This window comes from Capricornis sumatraensis, chromosome 12 (genome assembly GCF_032405125.1).
Source record: "Capricornis sumatraensis isolate serow.1 chromosome 12, serow.2, whole genome shotgun sequence".
NCBI lineage: Eukaryota > Metazoa > Chordata > Mammalia > Artiodactyla > Bovidae > Capricornis > Capricornis sumatraensis.
In genome coordinates this window covers 30,774,628-30,799,200 of record NC_091080.1, presented here as the reverse complement: position 1 = coordinate 30,799,200, position 24,573 = coordinate 30,774,628, and the positions used below count along the sequence as shown (strand labels likewise).

Sequence of the window (24,573 nt, the reverse complement as noted above, 5' to 3'; positions counted from 1 at the left end):
TCCCCCGACCCCTACCACCTCCGACAGCCAAGGAGAGGCCGCCGTGCCTGACGCGCAGACTCACAGCCGCGCCGGCCCTGGGCGCGCCGACGCAGCCCCCGCCCCACGGCCCTTCCGTGGCCAGTCTCCGCCCCTTCCCGGAGCCCGCCTCCGCGTCCGCCGGCCCGCCTGCTCTCCCCTCGCGCTCGCTCTCGCGCGCACCCGACGCCCCGCCTCTGCGCGTGCTCCATAACTGTTCCCGGAGCCGGCCTCCAAGCTTTCCCCGCCCCAGAGCTGTTTGAATATGCTAATAAGAGGCCCGGGGCCAGCCAATAGACTAGCGGGGCGGTGCGTCACGTGGCCAGAGGACGTGTCAGAGGGCGGAGCCTCTGCGGCCCCTGCCCGAGTTAAAACCGGAGTGTGAGGGAGAAAAGCGCTTCAGTAGCGAGAGGGGCTGAGAAAGTGGTGACACCGCCGGGGTGCGGAGGGAGTCCCTGAAACTTCTCCCAACAGCCCCAGGGCCAATCTCCCCTCAGCCCACTCCCCTCTTCGCCAGCTCCCAGGTCCCCACTCCCTGCGCCGGGGGTGGGGTAGGGAGCCAGGCCCGTCTCCCGCTGGGACACACACAGGGGCCGGGAGCGGGGACGGGACCCCCGAGGCGGGGGGGGAACGGACCGACAGACAGACGGCCGGGCGCCCGCCCCAGCGGGCAGGCAGGCAGGAGGAGGCGGAGGAGGCGGGGGTACGACGGGGAGGACTGGGTCCGGGGAGTTTCCTCTCAACTATCGGGGGAGAAACTCCCCGCAGCCGGAGGAAAGACCCAGACGGTGTTTTCCTCCCGGGGGCCGCGCTCCCCCGCCCGGCGTTAGCGGCGGTTGCCGCCGCCGCCGCCGCCACCGGCGCCTCCACCTCTACCATCTCTTTCTCCACCACCTCGGGCCCCGGTGTCCCCGGCCAGCACTATGCCCATCTTACTGTTCCTGATAGACACGTCTGCCTCTATGAACCAGCGCAGCCATCTGGGCACCACCTACCTGGACACGGCCAAAGGCGCGGTAGAGACCTTCATGAAGGTACCGACCGACCGAGCCCGGGGGGCGACCCCGGCCCGGCGGCCCGCGGGCGGCAGGGCTTGGGGGGAGGGCGGCCAGGGGCGGCGAGGCGGAGGTGTCGGGGACCTGACTGCGGGAGCTGCCGGGCTCGGGGACCCCCTCCCCCACCGCGCGGGCGGGCGGGCGGCCGGGCGCTGCGAGCCGGGCTCGGCCAGGGCCCGGGCTCCGGCCCCGGGCGGTGTGTGTGTGAGGGGCCGATGTGTGTGTGTGTGTGTGTGTGTGTGTGTGTTGGGGGGGTGGGCGGCCGCGGCGTGTGCGGTAACTGTGGGGGGGGGGGTGCGGCGGGGCCGCTGGGCGCCCCTTCTCCGCCTGCTAACCTCGCCTGTGTGCTTTCCTCTCGCCCGCCCTGTTCCTGCTCCCGTTTTCCACCCGTTCTCCCGCAGCTCCGTGCCCGGGACCCTGCCAGCCGAGGAGACAGGTATATGCTGGTCACTTTCGAAGAGCCACCCTATGCTATCAAGGTAACAACCCTCACCCTCCCCCTCCCCTTCCCCGTCCCTTCCTCTCTCGCCCTCCCCGCCCCCCCATTCACCTTTCCTTATGCTCCCCTCCCCCACCCGCTGTGCTCTAGGCGCTGAGGTCTTTTCCCCTGCGGGCTCCCACCCCCGCCCCCCGCTCCGGAGCGTCCCGGCGCGGCGCGGAGTCGCCGGGCCACCGCCGTCCCCTCCCCAGCCCGGCCCGGCGGCGGCGGCGGCGCGGCGATCAACATGGCCGACATTTCCCCTCCGCGGCGTGAGCGGCAGCAATGAACTGTGGGGGATATTTATTCAAGTTAGCCCGAGTGACAGCCGGGCCCGGCCGCGCAGAGCCCGGGTTTGCATTAAAGGGGAATCGGCTCGAGGCCGGGGCGTGCCGACGGGCGGGGGGCTTGCGATGTGGGGTGGGGTGGGGTGCAGCGGGGCCGGGTCTCCGGATTCTCCCCGAGAGGGCCGCGGGGCCGTTGGGGCAGCTCCGGGTGAACTTCGGAAGTGCTGCTCACTTCTGCTTTCCACCAATACCTCTGCATCCCCGGATTTTTGGGCACGAGGTTGGGGAGTGCATCTCCCCGGGAAGTTATGAAGTGTTAAGGCTGGTAGCCACGGAAAGCTGTAGAGCCAGCAGGTTTATTCTCGGCCACCTCTGGAAGAGAGTTTCTTTAGCAGAGAGACGGCATTGACACTACCCCAAACCGTACTGTAAAGTCGAGCAGCTGCTTGGTGAACGGCAGATTGTTAACGACCGTCCGTGTGTACCTGGCTTTAAAAGATGAAAAAAAGAAATTCTCACATTTTTCTTTTCAGGCCGGATGGAAAGAAAACCATGCAACGTTTATGAATGAACTGAAAAACCTTCAAGCTGAAGGACTTACGACTCTTGGCCAATCCCTAAGGACAGCTTTTGATTTATTAAATTTAAATAGATTAGTAACTGGCATAGACAACTATGGGCAGGTAGGTTGAATATTAAGGTGGAAACACAGTTGATTTTTCTTTCTGTGGACAAGCAGCCCAGTCCAAAAGCTATATACTGTGAAATACAAATATGAAACATTGCAGATTAAAATACAGTATGCACATAATACAAAAGTGGAATTCTGACCACAATGTATATGGTTTTATAGCTCTCAGGTTTTTTTTTGTTTTTTAAAATGTATTTGGGTTCCGAATTTGAATCTGAATGCCATAAAGTTGACATAAATTTAGTTTTAATCCCTTAAAGCTCACTCAGGAAATAAAAGGAAAACATCCTGTTTCACCACACTGTTTCTGTGATGGCCTACCCACTGGCAACTGCAACCCTTGCAATGACTGACAGACACTAGTTAATTAAAATGATCTTAAAATGTTAGAGGAAATTATTCTATTTGTTGCAAAAGGGCTTAGTTTAACTGTGTTGTATAACAATTCTGAAAGGTGAAAAGATTTTCATTGTATAAAGGTAAAAAGATTTTCAGTGTACATTAAGATTTCTCAGCTTTTGAAGTGTGTCCAGTATGCCACTGCAGGAAGAATTCTGAAACCATTCTTGAATTAAATGGCAGGTTCAGAATTTTGTTTTTAAACTCCCAAACCTTGAAAGAGAGGCTGTTGGAAAATCTGAAAGAACCCTTCCTTTCTCCCTGAATTCCCCCAGTTCCTCGAATACTCTTGCTCTTAGCTGTTTGAAGATGAGACAAGATACTTAAATCACATGATGGTTCACTATGGGATAATGCAAGGTGGTCCATTATGACACTTTTTGAGATAACTGGCCCAGGAAGTAAAAGATGACAGTTTCTATGTTGTGCAGAGCACCATTACCACAGTGACACGTTTTGGTATACATTTTACTCTTTTCACAAATTCCATGAGCCACACTTTTTATTAGTTGCACAAGTTTCAGGGAAATCTTCCCACAACTACAGCTTTTGGGTTTTTTTCTATATAGAAGCAGAATTGTTCTTTTGTTTTAGAAATGTTTATGCTTTAGTTCTTAGGGATGACTACTCATTGCCTAAACATCTTTGGAAATAGTTGAATGTAGTCCTGTTGCATTTAAAGTATACATTTCAACTTGGAGTCAGTTTGTTTCTGTTTTTATGGAATTGTACTTCCACTGTTTAATTAGTAAATGTGTATTTTCTTATACAGTAATTTTTTTGTTTCCCCTTTCTATGCTGCTTTATGTTTCAGCTGTTAGTAATTTAGGGAGATTTGCCATGAACTTTTCAGTTTGTTTCTTTAAAATAATGGTTTTGTTTCCCTTTCAGATTCCTTTGTTATCTGTAGTACTATGCAGTCTTAGTGCTTAAGGTCTCGATCTAAACTTTGAGTTCAAAGTCAGATAAGAAACTTGCCCTTACTCAGTTATCCTTATTTCCTTATTATTAGATATACTTGTTGTTAGGTTGTCAGTGTATAGCAGAAGTATTAATTTTCTGTTTTTCTGCATCACATTTCATAAGTGGGAAAGACTCTTAGACATATTTACTTCCTACCTCCTATTAAAAATATTTCTTAGGTGTTTCCTTGGAAAAAACTGTCATGGAGAGGCTGAGGACATTTGTAACTTAAATCTATATTTTCTTTCTCACAATTGTCTTCCACCCGGGAACACTTAAGTTCTTGTCTATAAAGTTCACGAAAGTTTGAGGTTGAATGTGGTCCTGCTGTGCTCTTACCACTTGCACCAAGAGAAGAGCCTGGAGATAGGGATGTTTTTGAATGTCAGGATTTATTGATTCAACAAGGGGTAGAGATTATGCCTTTTAGTTATTTTGATGAATAAGTGAAGAGGCAAGGAGTAACATCCTGAGTTGGCACATAAAAATGATACTAGCATTAAACTAACTTAGGAAGCCATAATTTTCCAAATGAAAATGACGATTGAGTAGCCTTTTAATTAGAAGAAAATGTCTTTTCAGAAGCTGTTTTTCATCATGAGGCTTTTCTCTTGCTGATTTAAATACATATTTTCTTGTTAAGACAAATGATCGAGAATTTTGAGTGTCATATATTTAATAGTGAATAGTTCATATGTTTTCTTTGTGAGATTGTCTGCCTGTTTTTTGTGGAGTACCTGTTTTCTGTAACCTCAATGTTTCTACATTGAGTACTTCCCCTCTCATACTGTGTCCTAGATCTGTGGAGCCCATAGTACTAAATACTTCTGTATAATCTCAGTAGTTGAAGGAAATGAGAAAAGGTGAGCTAGATGAAAGGGCATATTGAGTTTATAAAGCATCTAAAAACCTTTATATAAGCTTCTGAAAAAGTTTTCCCAAAACACTTAAATGGGGTTTATATATATCTGCATATTTATACAGATACCTCCACACGTCCGTGCCACCCACATACGTGCACATACGGGTTTCCAGAATCAATTCCAAGAGTTTTTAATGTCTATTGCATAAGTTTCATTAACATACTTAAAAATAAAACATGTTTGAGCTATTAGCTAGTATAGTAAGAACTTGCAGGGCATCAGCAAGGTTAAAGTGGCTGAGAAAAAAAATGAGTATTCATGAATGTTTTCTCAAGCACGTTGGATATCTTACTAATAAATTCCTTGCATGTTGAAGTCCTTATAAATAATTTTGACAATTAGTACTATTTGCTGATATTTCTTACACTCATGGGATGATGTGTAGTCAGTTTTCCTTATAAATTTTAGTAACAACTTAGTCAATTGCTTATCATTGCAGCTAAATCTGATAAATTTTTTTTTAAAACATGTGTTCACCAGGGTTTCAAATAATGCTGAATTTTAAAGAGGCACTGAAAATTTGATCCTGCCTTAATATCTGTTGGACATGTATATCTGATTAAAATTTCATATGTAGATTGGTTTATTTTTCATTCTTTAGCAAGTTGTTCTATTATTTTCAACATTGTTAAAGTTAGGTTCCAGTTAGGTTTAGCTTCTAAATATTACTCTGACCTGCAGTTCATCATTTTTGTCACTGGACTGATTCCACATTCCTGCTACTCAATACACTGGTACTGATTCAATTGTTCCAGGACTTAGAATGGTACCTTCTTCTCTATACCTTTGGTGAAGACAAGCTTTGAATAATAACATAAAAGGAGATAAAATATGTGTTTGATTTTTTGAGGGATTTCTATTCCAAGTGTTTACCTCATTGAAAAATGGCTTTTAGACAAGATCAAATTGAGTGAATCTCAGGGAGAATAATGCCAGCCAATTTTATTCTTCAGCATAAAGAGCTATTTGTGAACGAAGCAGATAATTCAGGTAGATTTCTAGTAATACTGCTTTTTTCTCTTCACCAAAGCAGTAGCCATTTAGTTCTCGGGTAGTATGTGTAAAGGTTTCTCTTTTAACACTGGTAGGTGAAGTAATGAAAACTTGATTCCCATTTGGGTTTTTGGTTTCCTTTAGTCTACCAAGAAATGTATAAACATTATTTTGGTATTTATTGACCTATAGATATCTTTTCAAAAGAAAGTAGATTATTATCCTTGAACATTCTGTGCTGAAGTCCCTGAACCTTTTTTTTCCTACTTTTTAAATTTAAACATGTAATAGCAAATATACCATCCTAACTATTTTTAAATGAACAGTTCAGTAGTGTTCAGGTAATTGTGCAGCCAGTCTGCAGAACATTTTCATCTTTCAAAACTGAAACTCCTTTCAAAACAGTGACTCCTTATTTCCCCCTAACCCCAGCCACTGACAAAGAAAAGCACCATTCTACTTTCTGTTTCTATAAATGACTGCTCTAGAGATAGCTCCTGTAAATGGAATCATAGAGTATTCCCTGTTGTAGCATGTATCAGGGTATCATTTCTTTTTATGACTGAATAATATTCCATTGTGTGTATATACCACATTTAAAAAGTTTCCTCTGTGCATCCCACGTTTTGCCTGTGTGTTAGTGATGGCACTTCAGCTGCTTCCACCTTTTGGCCATTGTGAGTAACGCTGCTGTGAACGTGGTGTGCAAGTGTCTCTGGAGATCCTGCTTTCAGCTCTTTACATCCTGAAGTAGAATTGCTAGATTGTTTGATTATTCTGTTTTTTAAAAATTTAGGAAAAGGCCATATTGTTCTACATAAAGGTTACACTATTTACTACTCCACCCAGTATTGCACAAGGATTTCAGTTTCTCCACATCCTTGACAACACTATTTTCCTTTTGTCTAATATTAGCCCTTTTAATGGATTTGAGTTATCACATTGGTTTATTTGCATTTACCTAATTATTTAATATTGTACATCTCTTCATATGCTGGGTGGACATTTGTATATTGGTTTTGGAGAAATGTCTGTTCAGGTCCTTTGCTTATTTTTTAATTGTTACTTTTTTCTGCTGTTGATTTGTGGGAGTTCTTTAAATATTCTGGATATTACCCTCTTATCAGATGTGCAGTTTGCAGATATTTTCTCTCTTTCCATGAGTTGCCTTTTCACTCTGTTGATTGTCCTTTTTACAGATGTTTATTTTTGATGTATTCCTATTTATCTTTTACTGCCTTTGCTTTTGGTGTCATATCCAAGAAATCATTGCCAAATCCAGTGTATTCACGCTTTCCCCCTGTATTTTCTTTTTGGAGGTTTACTTTTACATCTTAACATTTGTGTCTTTAATTCATTTGGAATTAGTTTTGGTGTATGATATAGGGAGTAAGGGTCCAGCTTCATTCATTTGCATTTGGACATCCAGTATTTCCAACACCATTTGTTGAAGAGACTGTCCTCCCCTTTGAGGGGTCTTGGAAAGTCACTGAAATTATTTTCAATAATTACTGATGGATAGGGGCAATGGCACCCCACTCCAGTACTCTGGCCTGGAAAATCCCATGGATGGAAGAGCCTGGTAGGCTACAGTCCATGGGGTTGCTAAGAGTCAAACACGACCGAGCGACTTCGCTTTCACTTTTCACTTTCCTGCACTGGAGAAGGAAATGGCAACCCACTCCAGTGTTTTTGCCTGGAGAATCCCAGGGATGGGGGAGCCTGGTGGGCTGCTGTCTGTGGGGTCGCACAGTCGAACACGACTGATGCGACTTAGCAGCAGCAGCAGCAACAGGGCCCTCTGCAGTCAAACTGGTTTAAATGTTCTTTTCTCCATCTGTAATTGTGTAAAGGAAGAGCAGTGGCTAGGAATGTGAAAATGGAATTTAAAATCTGACCTTGACATTGAATTACTCTGTCACACTGGACAGTCACTTTATTACCCTGTGCCTCTGCTTCTTTGTTTCCCAAATTGCCAGTAATGAAGCCATTTATACCCTTATAGAGTCAATGAGAGGTTGAAATGGGATGATATGGTAAAATGTACTTCAAAAGTTATGAAGTGCTCAGTAGATACAAGACATACTTTTCTCTCCTGAATAAATTATTTACCTCTAGTTTTCTATTATTCTTCCCTGTTGAATTGGAAAGTACAGTGATAAAAATCTAGTGATATTTAAAGCTGATATTTATTACATGCTTTGAAATCTGTAACATATTAAATATATTTATTTTTTTGGGGAGTGAGCTTTGTATTGCTTCCTAAGGGAAGCAATGTGAAAAGTAAATATAATGTGATCAAAGTTGTCTTAATGATAGTTGATAAGCATGGGATAAAGGATAGGATTTTTTAAGTGTTAAATGAAAACAGGATGAATATAGTTCAGTAGATAAGTCAGAAAGTCATTCTTTTATAGGAATGTAAATTAGAAAATAAACCCTCAGAAGACAAAAGCACATATTTTAGGATTCTTTCAAATAGGGAGCTCCCCCTAGTGCGTTTAAGATGATACTTACACACGTTTGATTTGCAAGGAACTTTTGAGGAGTGCATCTATTGGGTAAATCAAGGGATATTTTAATAAGGTTTGACTGAGCTCAAAGTAGTGTAACATGGCTATGATTTGTTTCCTGTTGAGCAGTAATTTTGAAGGTGGTAATTTATGACAGATTGCAAGACCCAGGTTTTATTTTCTTTGAAAACACTTGCTATAATTTGTCTTCATCATTTTACATGCTAAATATTTTCTAAAAGATAAAAAAACCACCTTGGTAATGATGGTTTTAAAAGAAAATGAAAAAGAATATCCTAAAGACATTGCATTCTTGATTAGAAATTATTGAAAATAAAAGTACAAAAGGTGAAAGTAATATGTTCCATTTCTTCAAAGAGAATATTTTCCCTTTATGCAAAAGAATGTCAATAGTATTAAGCTATGTATGAAAAATTATATACATTAAATTATGTTTGAACTAAAAGACCAGGAACAAATATTTGAATGAAAGAATATCACTTACTCAATTATTTTCAGTTGCTTTAAGGTCATTTATGGTTAGAATTAACTAAAAGTATTGTTTAGCTATGTTCATGTTACAGATTTCTGCAAGGAGACTATAATATGTTAATTTTCTTAAATATTTAAAGTTATTTTTAGTCATCATACTCCACTCAAATTTATACTTTTATAAATTGTTTTGGTGGATATTTTTCCTTTGGTGGATCAACACTAACGTATTATCAGCACTGTTTTTTTTTCCATTTTATTTTTTACTTTTCTCTTTTTAGCCATGTGGCTTGCAGCATCTTAGTTCCCTGGCCAGTAATTGAACCCTAGCCCACAGCTGTTAAAGCATCAGGTTTTAACCACTGGACTGGCATGGAATTCCCTGTTTTTTTTTTCATTTTAAAGAAGTAATTTCTTTACACAAACTTCATTTTTGTTTAGCCTTATTATTAATCTGCTTAATTTAAGCACAGTCCCAGACCATGGAATACTGAGTTTTTTGAATTTTGTCTTTATTCCCTGATCCCTCTTCTTTCTTCCATCTTTTTTTGTTGAGATACGCCTTAAATATATATAGTATGTGTGAAGCTTAGTGAATTTTTATATACACTCTTGGAAAAGCAAATTGAACTTTTTGCATCTATTGACAGAACTTTTCATTAGACTTCCTGTAAGTATTACTATAGTTATTGTTTTTTGGGGCTTTAGAATTGAAAGTAACGTTAGACTTCATCTTCCTTATTTTATAAGTGTAGAAGGTAAGACCCAGTAAAGTTAAATGCTTAATTTTGTCATATTATGAAAGATTTCACATTATGAAAAAGAGAGCAGTTGGTTATGAAACAGTCATGCAGATTTTATTAGTAATTTGTATTTTATTTAAAAGCAAATTTTATTTAAAGGTATAACCTGTAGATGTGAATCCCTTTGTGTGGTGGGGGTTATATCTGGAGCTCTCTAGTGAAATATGCCTTCTTTCAATTCCTCTGAAAAGCAGGCATTTCGTTTTGTCATTGTGTTGCATTTAGCTTTTCTTGTAATACCCTGTTAAAATACTGTTTGTTATATTCAGTTGGGTTTCCTTCCGAGTCCCTTGTCCCTCCCCACTCCCTGAAAAATACTGTGAATGTGGGGGATAGTTGACAGAATTTTGCGTGTGTGTGTGTGTATGTATATTTGATGGTACTTTTTGATTTTGTACTCCTAGTTTACTAAGTTTCTGATGTAGTTAATACAGTGTGTGTGTGTGTGTGTGTGTATTTGATGGTACTTTTTGATTTTGTACTCCTAGTTTACTAAGTTTCTGATGTAGTTAATACAGTGCTATTACCCTAGTCAGTCAGTTGATTTCTCCAGTGTCATATGCCAGCCAGGATTAACTATTGTAATTATAAGTTTTTACCTGGACAGTTTGTAATTTGTTAACTACCAGTTAGTTTCCTTTGATATAAGATCCTTTTGGAAATCTCTAGGCATTGTTTCTAAAATTGAGAAAAATCTGTTTGGCTCTTCACCCAAGTCGTGTAATCTCTGAACCTCAGTTTCCCCATTAGGAAAATAAGAATGGAAGAATCTTATCTTGTAGGATTGTGGTGAAGATTGATAAGCACTGTAATGTGTTAGTGTAATAACACCTATTACCATTTCTGTGAATTTCCTTTTATTTGAATTAAAAAAAACAGGAATTGTAGGTACATGGAGTATTTCATCCAGATTTTTAAGAACAAGAAATGTGATAGGGAAAGAACGAACTGCTTCATTAGGACTGGCTGTGCCAGGCTCTGCTGCTACTAGCTGATGTTGTATTGACTGACAAGTCCCTTAACTTTGCTTCACTTTTGTCACCCACAAAATGGTGATCATACCAATTGAAAATGTTTTTAAGGATTGAAAAGAACATTTGTTAATCATCTAGCAAAGTGCCTGCTTAGAAGAACTTTTCTAATCTGCAGCCTTTGAGAAAAAACAGTAAACGTTTTTGTATAACCCAACATGCGTACATCACAAGAAGCTCAAATTAGCTGTCCAACAGTTGCAGCTCAAGTGAAATTCCTTGCCACTGGGGACATAGTGGGTTTTGGTGTTGAATTGAAGCTTTCTAGATTTCTCCAAAATACTTTTCCCTGAGTGTTACAAAAGTCTTCCCCGGCCCCCCAGACCTTTAACTTGTTCAGAAATGTTTTGATAACAATGAGTACTTCAAACCCAATATGTTTTTGATTTTCAAAGCAAGAAAGGTTTAAGCTTTGAGAAACTTTGGACCTTAGACCATTTTTAGGGCTTTGTAGCATTGTATTTTAGAAATGAGGTTATGATGAGGTGAAAGATGTTCTTGTGCAGAAGAAAAGTCAAATGGAAAATGTACGATCCCTTTTATTGTTGGTAATTAGGTTATTTGGGATGAGCCTGGCAAGGATTACTTTATGTGATGATGTTTCTGTTAGGGCCTATATGATTCGAAATTTGATGTATTGAGAGATTTTTGCACCTAAAAAGTATTTTTTAATTTATTTTTTTTAATTGAAGGATAATTGCTTTACAGAATTTTGTTTTCTGTCAAACCTCAACATGAATCAGCCATAGGTATACATATATTCCCTCCCTTTTGAACCTCCCTTCCATCTCTCCCCATCCCATCCCTCTAGTTGCTGTGTGTGTCAGGAAACTCAAACAGGGGCTCTGTATCAACCTAAAAAGTATTTTAACTTAAAAATTTTATAATAGAATTAGTTGTAATCAGAGGACGAATTTACATTAGCTTGAGTGAGTGAAAGTTGCTCAGTCATGTCCGACTTTTTGCGACCCCATGGACTGTCAATTCTCTAGGACAGAATACTGGAGTGGGTAGCCTTTCCCAGCCTAGTGGTGACTTATCAAAACTTATTCTAGGTCCTATGTACTTTTTTTTTTAATCTTGACATTTTAACATTTCTCATCTATTAGTTTTGCTCAGATAAGCTGAAGAACATGTGAAGGTCCTTGGAAGGATTATGTCTTAAAAACTTTGTTCTAGAAAGGAAAACTGTGTATGTGAGAAAAAGTAATGTAGCCTTAGCTATTAGGTAATGTAGTTGGACTAGTCATTGACAGGTTTTGTGCTGGCATCAGTGTTGAAGGAAAACTCTCCGTTTGTCTTAAAGCTGGTGAAACTAGTTAGGAATGAGGAAACATCAACAAAGTATTCTGGTTATTCTGGAGTTTATAAACACTAGAAGCATCCAAACAGCTCTTCTGAGAGGATTAAAAACAATTGATTATTTTTAATCATAGAAATTGAAGATGATAAATAACTTTTGTGGAAGGTTAGACTATGAACCACAGTGGTGATTGTTACAAAGGCTGGGTCCATAAGATAATGACAGATTTTAGTACTTGTGGATTATTAGAAATAGGCAAAGTGATGTTTTTATGACTCCTGATGTAGTGCCGGAGTTTTGATGGTTTCTGATCATTTATGTACTTTGGATGACATTAATGTAAAATTTTGAATTTTTATTGTACATTTTTGTCAATCTTATTTTTCAACACACAGTAAGTTAGAAGGAAAACCCAAGTAATTACATCCAGAACATTGGGCCTAAGTCAGGTAGTAGAGAAAAGGATCTTTTCATCTAAATTTTGTTAATCCAGAATGGATAATGTCTAATCCCAAACAAGATTATATTGAATGTAAATCCTTATATAGAAAAGTTATCTTATGTTTTTAGATCTTCCATTTCAGTCTGCTATAGTATCAAGCAAAAACATGTAGCAGTCTGTGTAGGCACCAATCCATCCATACGTGACATCTGCTTTTCATGAGGTTCATTTCTATTGTAAAACCTTGGTGGATTCATATGTATAGTTAGGAAGTCTTGTAAAAATTTGTTAACAGTAGATCCAATATATTATGTGGTTAGTTTTTTGTTTCCCAAGTATGTCATCTACTTTGAAAAATTTAAATCTATAAACAGTTGGGAAGGTGTTTAGTACAAACATCTGTAAATGTTTGGATCAGAATCTAGTCAGAGTGCATTTCTAGAAATTCTTTTACTCAAGTTCATATACCTAAGTGATGAATTTGGAGAAATTTAAATATTTTCTCATAAAAATATCTTACTGAAATTGGGTTGCCACAAACTCTTTCCCAGAAAACAAAAATTCCGTACTTTTTTTTTTTTCCCCTGAAGGAAATGGCAACCCACTCCAGTATTCTTGCCTGGAGAATCCCAGGGACAGGGGAGCCTGGTGGGCTGCCGTCTGTGGGGTCGCACAGTCGGACACGACTGAAGTGACTTAGCAGCTTAGCAGCAGGGCCTCTTAAAACTAATCTTGCATTTTGGTTTATCCAGTTAAATTATTTTGAGGTTGACCTTAAGCCATAGCATATGAAAAACAACATACTGTTAGTTTTTCCAAGTGCTTATCATGAATTATTTTCCTTTATTAACTTTGATACTTTGCTAACTTTACTGCGATGTACTGTTTATTAGGTGGTTCTTCATTTTCAGTTGTGGTCTTGAAGATACTTGTATAATAGAATGCTGAGGTTGAAGTCCATCTTTTTTGTAGGACAGCTGTTACATTTGATTCTTTTGAGAGTATATTCATAATGTGGATATTTAGAAGGAAGTAATGATAATGGTTAGATATATGATTTAATCAGACTTTTACAAATGTGATATCTGTAGGTTTGGTGGTAATCAATACCCAAGGAGATGATTTTTTTTGATAGAATAGGCAGATGTGTATTTTTTTTTGGAGGTCAGATTTCCAGCATTATTGCTGTATAACTTTCCCTGTCTTTGAAAATGTGTTTTCATTTCATCTTGGTGTTTATTTTTTAACTTTTTCTGTTATGTTTCTAACATTTTTAAATTTTAAATTTTATTTGTATTTTGGCTGTACCTCAGTGGCCTGTGGCATCTTAGTTCCCAGACCAAACTAGGCCATCGGTAGTGAGGGTGTGGACCCTACCCACAGGACCACCAGGGAATTCCCTAACCTGTTATTATTACATATTTTGCTGAAATTAATTCTATGCAATCCATTTACTATTTCAGATATATTGAATTTATATTACTTTGCTTTGATACACTAATACTTAGTCTTATCATTTATTGAGTTTCTAACACTTTTTCCCACAAAGTCAAGCTTGTAATTTTTCAGTTCTGATAGTGAATATTTTTTACATTACTAGTATGGTTGACCCTTAAATGACACAAGTTTGAACTGTGCAGGTTCACTTATCATGTGGAATTTCTTACATGCTACAACTATCTGGGGGTTGGTTGAATCTGAGGTGGTGAAATTGCAGATATAAAGGGCTGACTGTAAAGTTACATGTAGATTTTTGACTCTGCAGGGGTCAGCGCCCCTAAACCTTGCATTCGAGGGTCACCTGTATTTAGTTTATTATTTCAGTCAAATCCTAGGATATTGCCCTTCAGTCATTATGCTAAAATTTTTAGTTTATGCTTTAGCGTATTCTAAGTACTAGATTTTTATGCATTAGCAGATTTTTAAAAAGTTTTATTTTTGAATATTAAGCATATTTTAATTTTGAAGAGTACTTGTTTTGAATATGTAATAAATGTGCATGGTTAAAAAGTTTAAGCATTAGAGAAACTTATATAGTTGCTCAACTCAGTTCTTCAGAGGCTACCATGGTAAATCAATTTATAGTGTGTACCCTTCAGAAACCTCTTCTACATAATAAAACTTAAAAGCACTAATTTGCACTAATTTTTTAAGATGAATATCTGAATTTTTACATCAAAGATTTATTTATGCCATACCACTTGGGATCTTGACTGTAAAAGTAATAATCTGGCTGAATTCAAAAACAAACATAAAACTTGTATTTCTGGCCTCAGAGTATTGATTTTAATGTAAGCCTGTTGGGCTGTTAGTGGCTTAAATAATTATTATATTTTCTTTGGAATGTGTAATTAAGCAGTTGTGTATTCATTCCTGTAATATAATGAACCTTCTCATCCTTTAATAAACAAAAGCTAAACAGTATTACTGACAGTGAGTATTGAATAGAAAATATAATTTGCACATCAAAACTATGATTTCATAGGTCTTATTGCTAGAGTTTGAAGCTAAAAAAATGATACTGAGTTAAAAATATTAAGTATGTAAGTATTGTAAATAGATATTGAAAAAATTCTGGTTGTGATTTTCAAGTGTCTGAAGTTTGAGCAATATTGAACTAAAGAATGTTACTGATTCTGGTTGACTTGTTTCACACAGTATGTATTAAAACCTTTTCTCAATTCTGTATAGTTGTAAAAGTGTTTGTTAGTATTATGATTAATAAGACTTTGGATGTGAATTGCATTCTTAGATGCTTTTCTTTTAGAAATAAGTTTAAAGTAGAATATTTTTAATATTAATGTTTCTATATTTTTTATAGAATTGATTTTTGACAATATAAAGGGAAGTGTCAGTTTCTAAATGAATATGAGGTGGTTGGTTTATCATTTTAGGAGACCATATATTGTTACTTCTTTATTATCTATGGTATTAGAGGAAAATAGGGTAGATAATGAATACAGACTTCATTTCATATTTTTACTATTTATGCAGATTCCACAGAGATGTAAATAAAGGGAACTTAAAGCTTCTAGTCTTGAACTTAACTTACAAAATTTTTAGCCACCATCCTGCTAGGTACTTGTCCAGTATATGCATGAGAACCTTTAGCGATGTACTAGTTATTTTCTTAAAGCTGCCCTTTCCATTTCTCTACATTTCTACTTGTCAGTGTAATTTGCTTGAAAAGGAAGTTTTAAATAGGAAAAAAGCACAGGCTATTTCTGAAAGTTTTTGATTTTCTGCTAGGTAATATACTTTTAACCTAGACATATAACGTTTTACATCTAAACATCTTTTTTGTTGATTTCCACTGGCTATAGCTTTCTTGACATATAGCAAAATATAGTTCACTGGTGATAGATGTTGGTAAGCGGAAGATACTGTCACAGGAGAGAGTCAGAGAGCAGATCTCTGGTGTCCATTTTCCCTGTCCTGGGAAAAGTGTAACATAGACAAGCACTTGGCTGTCCTTCTGGGATTTGTTTAAAGCACTGATACCATGGTGGAGCATGGTGGCATGGAAGGAAAACTTGAGCCCTCGGTCCTACAGCAGAGGCAGCTACTAAAAGGTCTACTGAATGTTAGAGCTGCCTTCCTTTCACTGTCACTTCAGAAGATAATAGCTAAGACAAGCTTAAGGGTACCGTAAAACTCCTGTGGCCCCTCCCCCCCACATACACATTTTAAATTTCTTGGGTAAAACTAAAAATTTTGAATCTGAGGAAGGAAGGAATTTTCCTTCTATTTGAAGGAAAATTAGGCTTATTTTTACATTTAAAAAACTATTTCTGCTGAATGCTAATAACTTGTTTTAACATTTCCAAAGCAATGTTTTTGCAAAATTGCTATAGGTTTTAGTTGGATAAAACTATTTTATTTTTATTTTTAAGGTTTTCATATTAAGATTTTTATGCCTTACTTTAACATCACAATAATGTTAAATTATTGAGAGAATATATGTGAAATGAAAGTTTTTGTGTTTATCTTTAGCAGAACTCTTACCTGAGACTTTTGGCCGATATTAAATTTAAATTTTCTAAATGACAAGATTTCCATCAATAAATATCTCTAGAGGTAGATTTATACTTTGCACTTTATTTATTTATTTTGGTTACATGTCTAGATTCTTTATGCCAAGAACCAGGGTTCTGAGAGGAGAACATGAGTTTAATTCTGCTAATGGCATAAGTAAACATTTAGTCCCTCTACTGGCTGCCTTGGTCGTAGCAGACCTTAAATTTTATTTTTTTTCTTTTCAACTTTAAGATAAAGACTAGCTTTATGACTGAGGTGAATTTTGAGGTAAATTCTAATATGAACTGTCTCCAAATTGAGTGACTTCATAGATACCCTTATTAAGAATAAAAATGTAAAATAGTGACTCAAGTTTTGAGAATTATTCAACTTTGCTGCTGCTGCTGCTAAGTCTCTTCAGTCATGTCCGACTTTGTGCGACCCCATAAACGGCAGCCCACCAGGCTCCCCCGTCCCTGGGATTCTCCAGGCAAGAACACTGGAGTGGGTTGCCATTTCCTTCTCCAGTGCATGAAAGTGAAAAGTGAAAGTGAAGTTGCTCAGTCGTGTCCGACTCTTCGCGACCCCATGGACTGCAGCCTACCAGGCTCCTCCGTCCGTGGGATTTTCAAGGCAAGAGTACTGGAGTGGGTTGCCGTTGCCTTCTCTGATTAAATTTTGCAGATTTTTGTAAAACATGAAAAAAATAATCTTGTGATACTGGCAGACAACCAAAAATGTGTTCTGGTTTGCTGGGTAAAAGATAATATCAGAGAGAGATTCCAGTTGTTTACATGCTTTTGCCAAGAGTAAACATACTAGAAAAGGCAGAGGAGGAACAGCCTAAAACTATATCTAAGAAAACTTTATTGGCACAACATGGTCTGGTCATTTTCTGCAGGATATTTAGACATTTATGCTTAAATAAATATTAATACAATCATTTTTATATGGAGGTTGGGATAATTCTTCCCTGGGGAAATAAAGAAACCTCTCTTTGTGTGTAAATTACATTCATTAAATCATTATTCTGATTTTTATAATAGTTAATACTGTTCCTTTTCTTAGTGTGATTCTTGACTAAACTGTCTCACCTGAGAAAGGAAGGGGTCTTAGGCACAGTAGAGTTAAATGAATAAAGAGGTGAATGAGGATGGCCATGTTTTTCTTTACATTTTTCTGCCTTTGATTTTTACTTGTATTTTCAAAAATTTAAAAGTCATTAAAAGCTTTTAATATTATTTCATTTTTTAATTTGTATATATTGTGTCTGATAGTTGATTGAAGTTATAGAGTTTTCAAAAGTAAGTAATATCCACAACATTTTGTTTTACTGTGTTTTTCTTGGGGGAGTGGTATATTGATTTAATATATAGAAAAATCGATATGGCATCACAGAACTGCAGGAAATAAGACATCACCCAGCAACAGGAAACCAAATAATGGAATAGTCCTACCATACATAGTTAACTTTACTGCAGGTAGAGTATATTAAATAAAACCAAACTGATTGTAATCCTGTAGTACTGGGGCCTTCCCTGGAAAAGAACTCGGCTGTCAATGCAGGAGACGGAGGTTCTATCCCTGGGTTGGAAAGATCTCCTGAAGAAGGAAATGACAGTCTGTTCCAGTGTTCTTGCCTGGGAAAGCTTATGAATAGAGGAGCCTCGTGGAGTCTATGGGGTCGCAAAAGAATTGGACAGGACTTTAGTGACTAAACAACAACAACTGCAATTGTAATACCATTCTTTGTTGCATGAAAATGGCACAATCCAGGTTGGTGTAGAATTGTATTCGGGAGAATTTAGCTGCTGCTATTAGGACATTCAGATGCTTCAGAAAGACCATGCAATTTAGAGTTGGAACCACTTTCTGGCTTTGCTAAAATCAGTTGTATGACTTAGGGTTATATCATTTAATCTCAATGATTAAACATGTTTACTTCACCAAGTTTTTAGGATCAGATGAGATAAATATAAGTGCTTATTGCTGTTATCAAGTGCCTGGTAATTTTAGGCATAGAATCTGAAGAGTATTATGTGTACAAGGCTCCAGTAAAATACCAATTAAGAGCTTTGTTGTCAAGGTAACTTTGATTTTAATGTTTAAATTTGGCTTAAATTTTCATAATTTAAAGACTTCTTGCTAAGTTTTAATACATTTGAACTTGATTTTTAGACATTATGGTTCTTAAATAAATATGTGTTTGAGTTTTTGGGTGGACAACATCATCCATGAAGTTTTAAATAACTGTACATAGTTGTTTAATTATAAATATGACAAATCCTTTGGCTTTTGAAGGATAATTATGAGTGTGCTTACACAGAAATAAGAGTAGATGGTTTTGAAACTTTTGAAGAGAAAATATGACTTTGATTTAGGTTAAAATATAAAGGTGACGCAGAGATACCTGTGCAAGTATTTAGCCCATGCCCTAGTGGCATTAATAGATTTGCTGATTTGTTTCTTAAAGGAAGCAAGTCAAAGTAGTTTTAGCTTAAGGATGAAAGTGAGATATAGACGAGGATGTCTTGATTTTATCTCCTTTTGCCAAATTATATTTGTAGCCAAATATGATATTTGTAGAGGAGAGGAGAGTTATTGTATGTCCATTGGTACATACTTTTATTATGTATGAGAATAGAGATTATGTATCATGCATCTAACAGTTCTTGATGTAGAGTAGTCAGTCAGTGTTTGAATGGCAAACATGAATGGACAGTGGATGACTGGATGGACAAAAGTAGGAAGGAGGTGGAATATTCTTACTGCCTAGTGTAATAAGTTTGGGAAGCATTCATTTATATTGCGGTAAAGGTGACTTCTGTATTTTTTGAAGCTTGTTGACGTTTGAGTAATTCTGATTGGCTCTGTGAACTTGGACAGGTCTATATTAGGCTATAATCAGTGATTTAAGTGTCCAGTGCTTAAATATTGTGTGCTCAGTGCTGAGGAAGAATGATGACATGATCCTTCCCTTCCGTGATTCAAACACAGGAAACAGTAGCAAACAAAACAAGATGGTGTGTTTTTTAAAAGTATAGTAAAAGTATGTTAACAAAATTTACCATCTTAACCATTTTCAAGGGTAGAGTTCAATGGTGTTAAGTATATTCACGTTATTGTGTGAGATGTAATATATTTAAAGTGAACATAACGAACAGATGCATATTGTAGGGAAGTATATTCAAAATATACTCCATGAAAGCACTCCAGGTCTAGTTTTATTTGGGGAAATGTTTATGTTTATATTTTTATTTAAGTTTGAAAACCATCACTATTAAAATTTGGAGAGGGAAAGGGTGAATTAGTCAAGGCCAGAGTAATCAGGGAAAGTTTTAAGGCAGGAGAGGAAGGCTTAAACTGGGCCTTAAAAAATGAGGAATGAGATGGGTTGTGGGCAGGGAAAAGGAAGAGCATTCTTCATGAGGGAACCAATGAAAGCTCAGAGGTTGGGAATGAACACTATCTGTTAATAGATTGAAGAGATCATCTGTGTTAATGAGAATTTATTGTGTATGTTGGGGGTGAATGGTGTGAGAGGCAGCATAGTAATGTAATGTTTTCCAAAATGTGTTCCATCTCCCATGATGTAGAGGAAGGAAGGGAAATCACATCCGTCTCCTGCAAGGTTCTAGGAACATTTGAATGGAACTGCATTTGAAAGCCTTTAGAGGTGATTCCAACATATTTTAATTTGATCTGACCAGAAGACGTTTTCTGTACTTGGAACCATTGTTTCTTGGACACTAGTTTGAAAAATGTTTATGTCACTTACATACATTTACACTTTCTTGACTTGATCAAGAAGTTTAATATACTGAATACCGCTTGCTCCCCCTTTATGATTAGGTTATAATCACAGTGACTATATGTGGAAAGTGTTTGTAAACTCAGTCTACAAATGAGTATGTGCTGTAATCTGCTAATAACTGAGAGTTACATAAATGTAAGGGAAATGTTACAGAACTATAAAATATTACAGGCTACATCCTTACTGTTCTGTGTGTGGTCGGTGGACGTTAGTGTTTCCTCCCTCCTAGCCTGCTATCTTGTCAGAAATGTGAAACCTTAGTCTTTGTCCCAGATCTGCTGAACCAGAGGTTGCGTTTTGTTAAGATCTCCAAGTGATCCATATGCATGTTAAAATGTGCATGTGACACGTGCCGTTCTGTGTTGTGTCCAACAGCACTTTTTGTAGCAGAGAATTCGGTACCTTTGATTTAAATATAGTGTTTTCCCTCTCTACCTTCTACGTTTGGTCATGGTTTTGTCTTAAAAAGTTACACAGAATGTGCTTCAATATTGCAAATGAGAGCCATGTATGTGTAAAAGATAAGCTAATGTTTACCTGAGTCCCTAACAGAATCTGTCACCTAGAATTGATCATAGTGTTAGTAACTTGGCCAGAGATTTGAGTGGAAGTTAGTGAAGTTGATTCGCCTTAACTGTAGAGCATTTAAGAGCTCTGTGCCATTGTTTCATTGTCTATGCTGCTGCTGTTTTTTTTTTTTACTCCTCTGGCCAAGCAATTTCTTTACATTGCCATCCTTCTTAATTTTGACGTTTCATATTGGACTGTTTTGCTAAGCTCAGGGCAAGCCTAGTGTTTCTCTGGATCTAGCTCGTGGAGCCCTTCCATCTCTGTACTGGATCACTTGGCTAGATACTTTGATTATAGGCATAGATTACTTGGTAAATGTTGAGAAAGTTAAAATTGTTTTAATTTATAATATCTAAATATGTCAAATCATTAGAATTGAACTGTTGGGTCCCTTTTAAGAAGTTATATACTTTTAGTTACTTAAGTATAGATGCTCACTGTAAAAATTAATACAGTGCAAAAATGTAGAAATAAGTGAAAAATCCATTTTTTCCTCTAATTTCAACCCTTCAAGTTAACCCCTGTTTAGTTTGTTTCCTTCTGAACCTTTTTGAAAATGTGCCAAAGGTATAGTTGTAAATAAGATTTAAAAACAAGAAAAGAGGATTTATATACTGTTCTGAAAACTGACTTTTTACTCAGAAAAATTAAGCTCATTTTTAGATCTTAATATGAATAATGTGTTTTTTTGACTTCAGGGAAGAAACCCCTTTTTTTTGGAGCCAGCAATAATTATTACAATTACTGATGGGAGCAAGTTGACTACTACCAGTGGAGTCCAGGATGAGGTAAGTTATGTTTGTATCAGCCTGGGCTATGCAAAGGCGTTTGGAACATTTTAGTTGTGTGCGCATTGTAGGGCATTGAAATCTTAGCTAGGGTCTCTACTCGATGCAGTCTGGACTCATCTGGCTCCTAGAACTCATTTACCTTCTCTGTTGTTTGTAGCACTGGCCTCTAACTTTTCTTGAATAGGAATCCCTTTGGTGAAAAATTTTGGAGCTACCACCCATCTCAACTGTATGTGTATTTTTGAGTTTATGTGAGGGTCACAGTGTCAGTTACAGTAAAATGAGTTCTTACTTTGAGTCTCAAAAAATGGATGCAGCATTTTAATAATCGCTTTTTACTTCAGTGGATTGTCGTGTGCACTCCACTGTGGAGACTCCTAGACTAGAGTGCAGCAAAGGCAAGAGATGGCTAAGGCTAGGAAAAGTGAAGGTTTTTGGACATTTTAATTCTTAGTCAAATACTGTATAAATAAGTGAGAGCTAGTCTCACGTATTCTTTGATAGCATGCATTGTGCAGAGTTGGGTGTGTAGTGTGATAAGTTCAGTGCAAGGCATTCATCTTGACTTTTAAGATGTTTTTACTGTAATATTTGAACTGCTCTTGAATATTGTGTTTGTTATTAAAATGGGTTGGTATAGAAAGGAGGTGGTTTAGGCTATTCTCTTTACTGCTTACAGTTGATTTAGAATCTTAATTTTAATTCTCACTGTATTTACAAAGGGTGTAAGTAGGAAAAGTGTAGTTTTTAAGTTCAGTAATTTTTAGAAATACTTTGATTTGTGTGACATTGTGGAGTGCAAATTGGATATGCAGTCCAGACACATGGGTATCTAGTCTTTGTTCAACTACTTTCTAGCAATGAAGTTTGTACCTAGCATCCCTAAATCTCTGTACTTGTCCATAAATAAATTCTTGCCTTACCTCATAGGGTTGTCGAAAGACTGAAATGAAATGATGTGAATGAAAGTACTTGGTAGGCTCTAATGAAAAGAACACTGTGTATTCTACCATGAAGCTTTAGAACTAGTATAGAATCGTTATTTCCTGATCTTGACTTGGGGGAGGAGAGCCAGATTTATTTTGTTTGAACAGTTGATGTTGAAGGGGGATTTAGGATATAATTCACAGAAAAACAGTTGAAAAATTAGGTAGATTAAGATTTGTAATTAAATAATTTATAGACATAGCTATGAAATGCTCCATAGCTGACATTAATGGATTTTGGGGCTTTCTTAAACTTAGTTGGTCTGTATAGCCAGTTATATTCTGCCATTTTTCAGAAACAGACATTGATTGTATACGTTAAGAGTGAAGAGGTTGTTTAACTTCAATTTGAAAATTTCAAATTTTTCCCACTTTGCCTTCCTTTTGAAAAATTTGAATGAGTAATCAGATCAGAAACACTATGATTTTGTTTTGTAGTTATGATTGCTACAAAGGTATTTTTCTTTTTTATTTATATTTTACATTTATATGAAGTATTCCTCCATGTGAGATTATCTGTTCAGGGTACTCTGTGTTACCACCTTTGTAGAAATTCCCTTTGGAGTACAGTATATTTTGTTCCCGTATATCTGGATCTGCTTTGTTTGTGATAATTTGTTTTAGCTTTACAAAATATCTTGAAATACGGATATGGAAATTGGAATTGCTCACCTTTTGTGCTAGGTCCTTGGGAGAGATACTGGAGAAGTAGAACTATGTGTTTATAGTAACCTAAAACTCATTCCTAGTAAGGTTGGGAAGATTTTCCTGTGGGCCAGGATCTTACCTTTTAGTGCTGTTGTATCTTCTACAGTAGTTAGCATAGTACTGAGAACAAGGCTTAGATTTAAAAAGTATTAAAAAGATATAGATACTGCTATGTTGAGTCTGATACTCAAAATCAAAATTGATCACAACTTCTTATCTGAGATAGACAATTCATTTGTTATGAGGCAAAGATTTATTTTGGATATGCTGTTGGAGCATAGTTCTGTGAGTTGTTTTGGGTTTCAAGTTTAGGAGTTTCTTTGGTCATCTGCATGTTGGGTTCTTAATATTCCAACAAGACTCACTTTGAGGGCCAGAGAATGTATCCTGTATGTGTTTATTGTGGAAGGTTAATTTTTTGCTGAGATGTGAAATACTTGTCTCTTCTAGTCCAGTTAAATAATGTGATTCATTTTGAGGACAATTATCAATTTATAAAAGGTATAAAGATGCTTTTCAGTTTGTTCATTTTTTTGTGAGAGTGTGTGTGTGTGTTTATATGATCTGTATTGTAATTTTTACTAGGAAATAACAAGCAGAATATTGCCTTTGCGTCTTTTTCTTCAGTCCTGTTAACCTTTACCTTTGGCAGAACTTGATTCTTTTTAAAGATTTATTGAATGAGTGAGTATTGATGATTTCCACATTAGATATGTGTGTATAATTCTTGAGTAGCTGTGACTGCTGTTGATGTGACCTGTTACTGTTTATAGAGTTGTGCATCCCACCCATACAATGCCCTTTGCTCAAAGTTCTGTTATCTCACATGCTGTATTTGGTCTGTTCTGCTAGTGCTATTTTCCAGTAATAAGTGTTCCTGCTGCTTTGAAATTATCCTTATGGCATTTTACTTTTAATTTTACAAATGAGGAAATTGAGATCTGGGGAGGCAACGTTATTTGCTCAAGGTTATAACATTTATTATTGCCAAACTCTGGATTAGAATTGATCTAAATTCCAAAGACATCCCAACCCGCTCCAGACCCAGTGCTTTTCCCCTGATGCTATCTGCTGTCTTTCTGTTTAAATCTGTTACTGTATGTTCTTGAAATTTGCATTCTACTTACCTGATTTACTGTTGTCTGCTTCCCCTCTCTGTACATTTGTGACCTGGGTATTATGTTTCTGTTCTCTAAGTGTCCCTTGAATGACCATTATGACCAGGGCATTTCTAGGTAGTGAAGAGAACAAAGATGAATAGGGTGGGTTTCTGGTTCGTAAGTTCACAGTCTTAAG

At 37.7% G+C, this 24,573-nt stretch overlaps 1 protein-coding gene across 2 annotated transcripts in view; it reads left to right on the top strand.

The window, feature by feature from the left end:
- Positions 1-450: 450 nt before the first annotated feature.
- The window catches only part of INTS6 (integrator complex subunit 6), a 95,327-nt gene continuing 71,204 nt past the window's right edge, over positions 451-24,573 (top strand). For both annotated transcript variants that reach the window (XR_011145787.1, XM_068984664.1), the window contains exons 1-4: positions 451-1,052; positions 1,475-1,552; positions 2,372-2,521; positions 21,491-21,580. Coding sequence is in view for 1 of the 2 variants with exons in the window: in XM_068984664.1 (XP_068840765.1) it covers positions 942-1,052; positions 1,475-1,552; positions 2,372-2,521; positions 21,491-21,580 (429 nt within the window). In the remaining variant the exon portion in view is untranslated. The remainder of the gene's footprint in view (positions 1,053-1,474; positions 1,553-2,371; positions 2,522-21,490; positions 21,581-24,573) is intronic.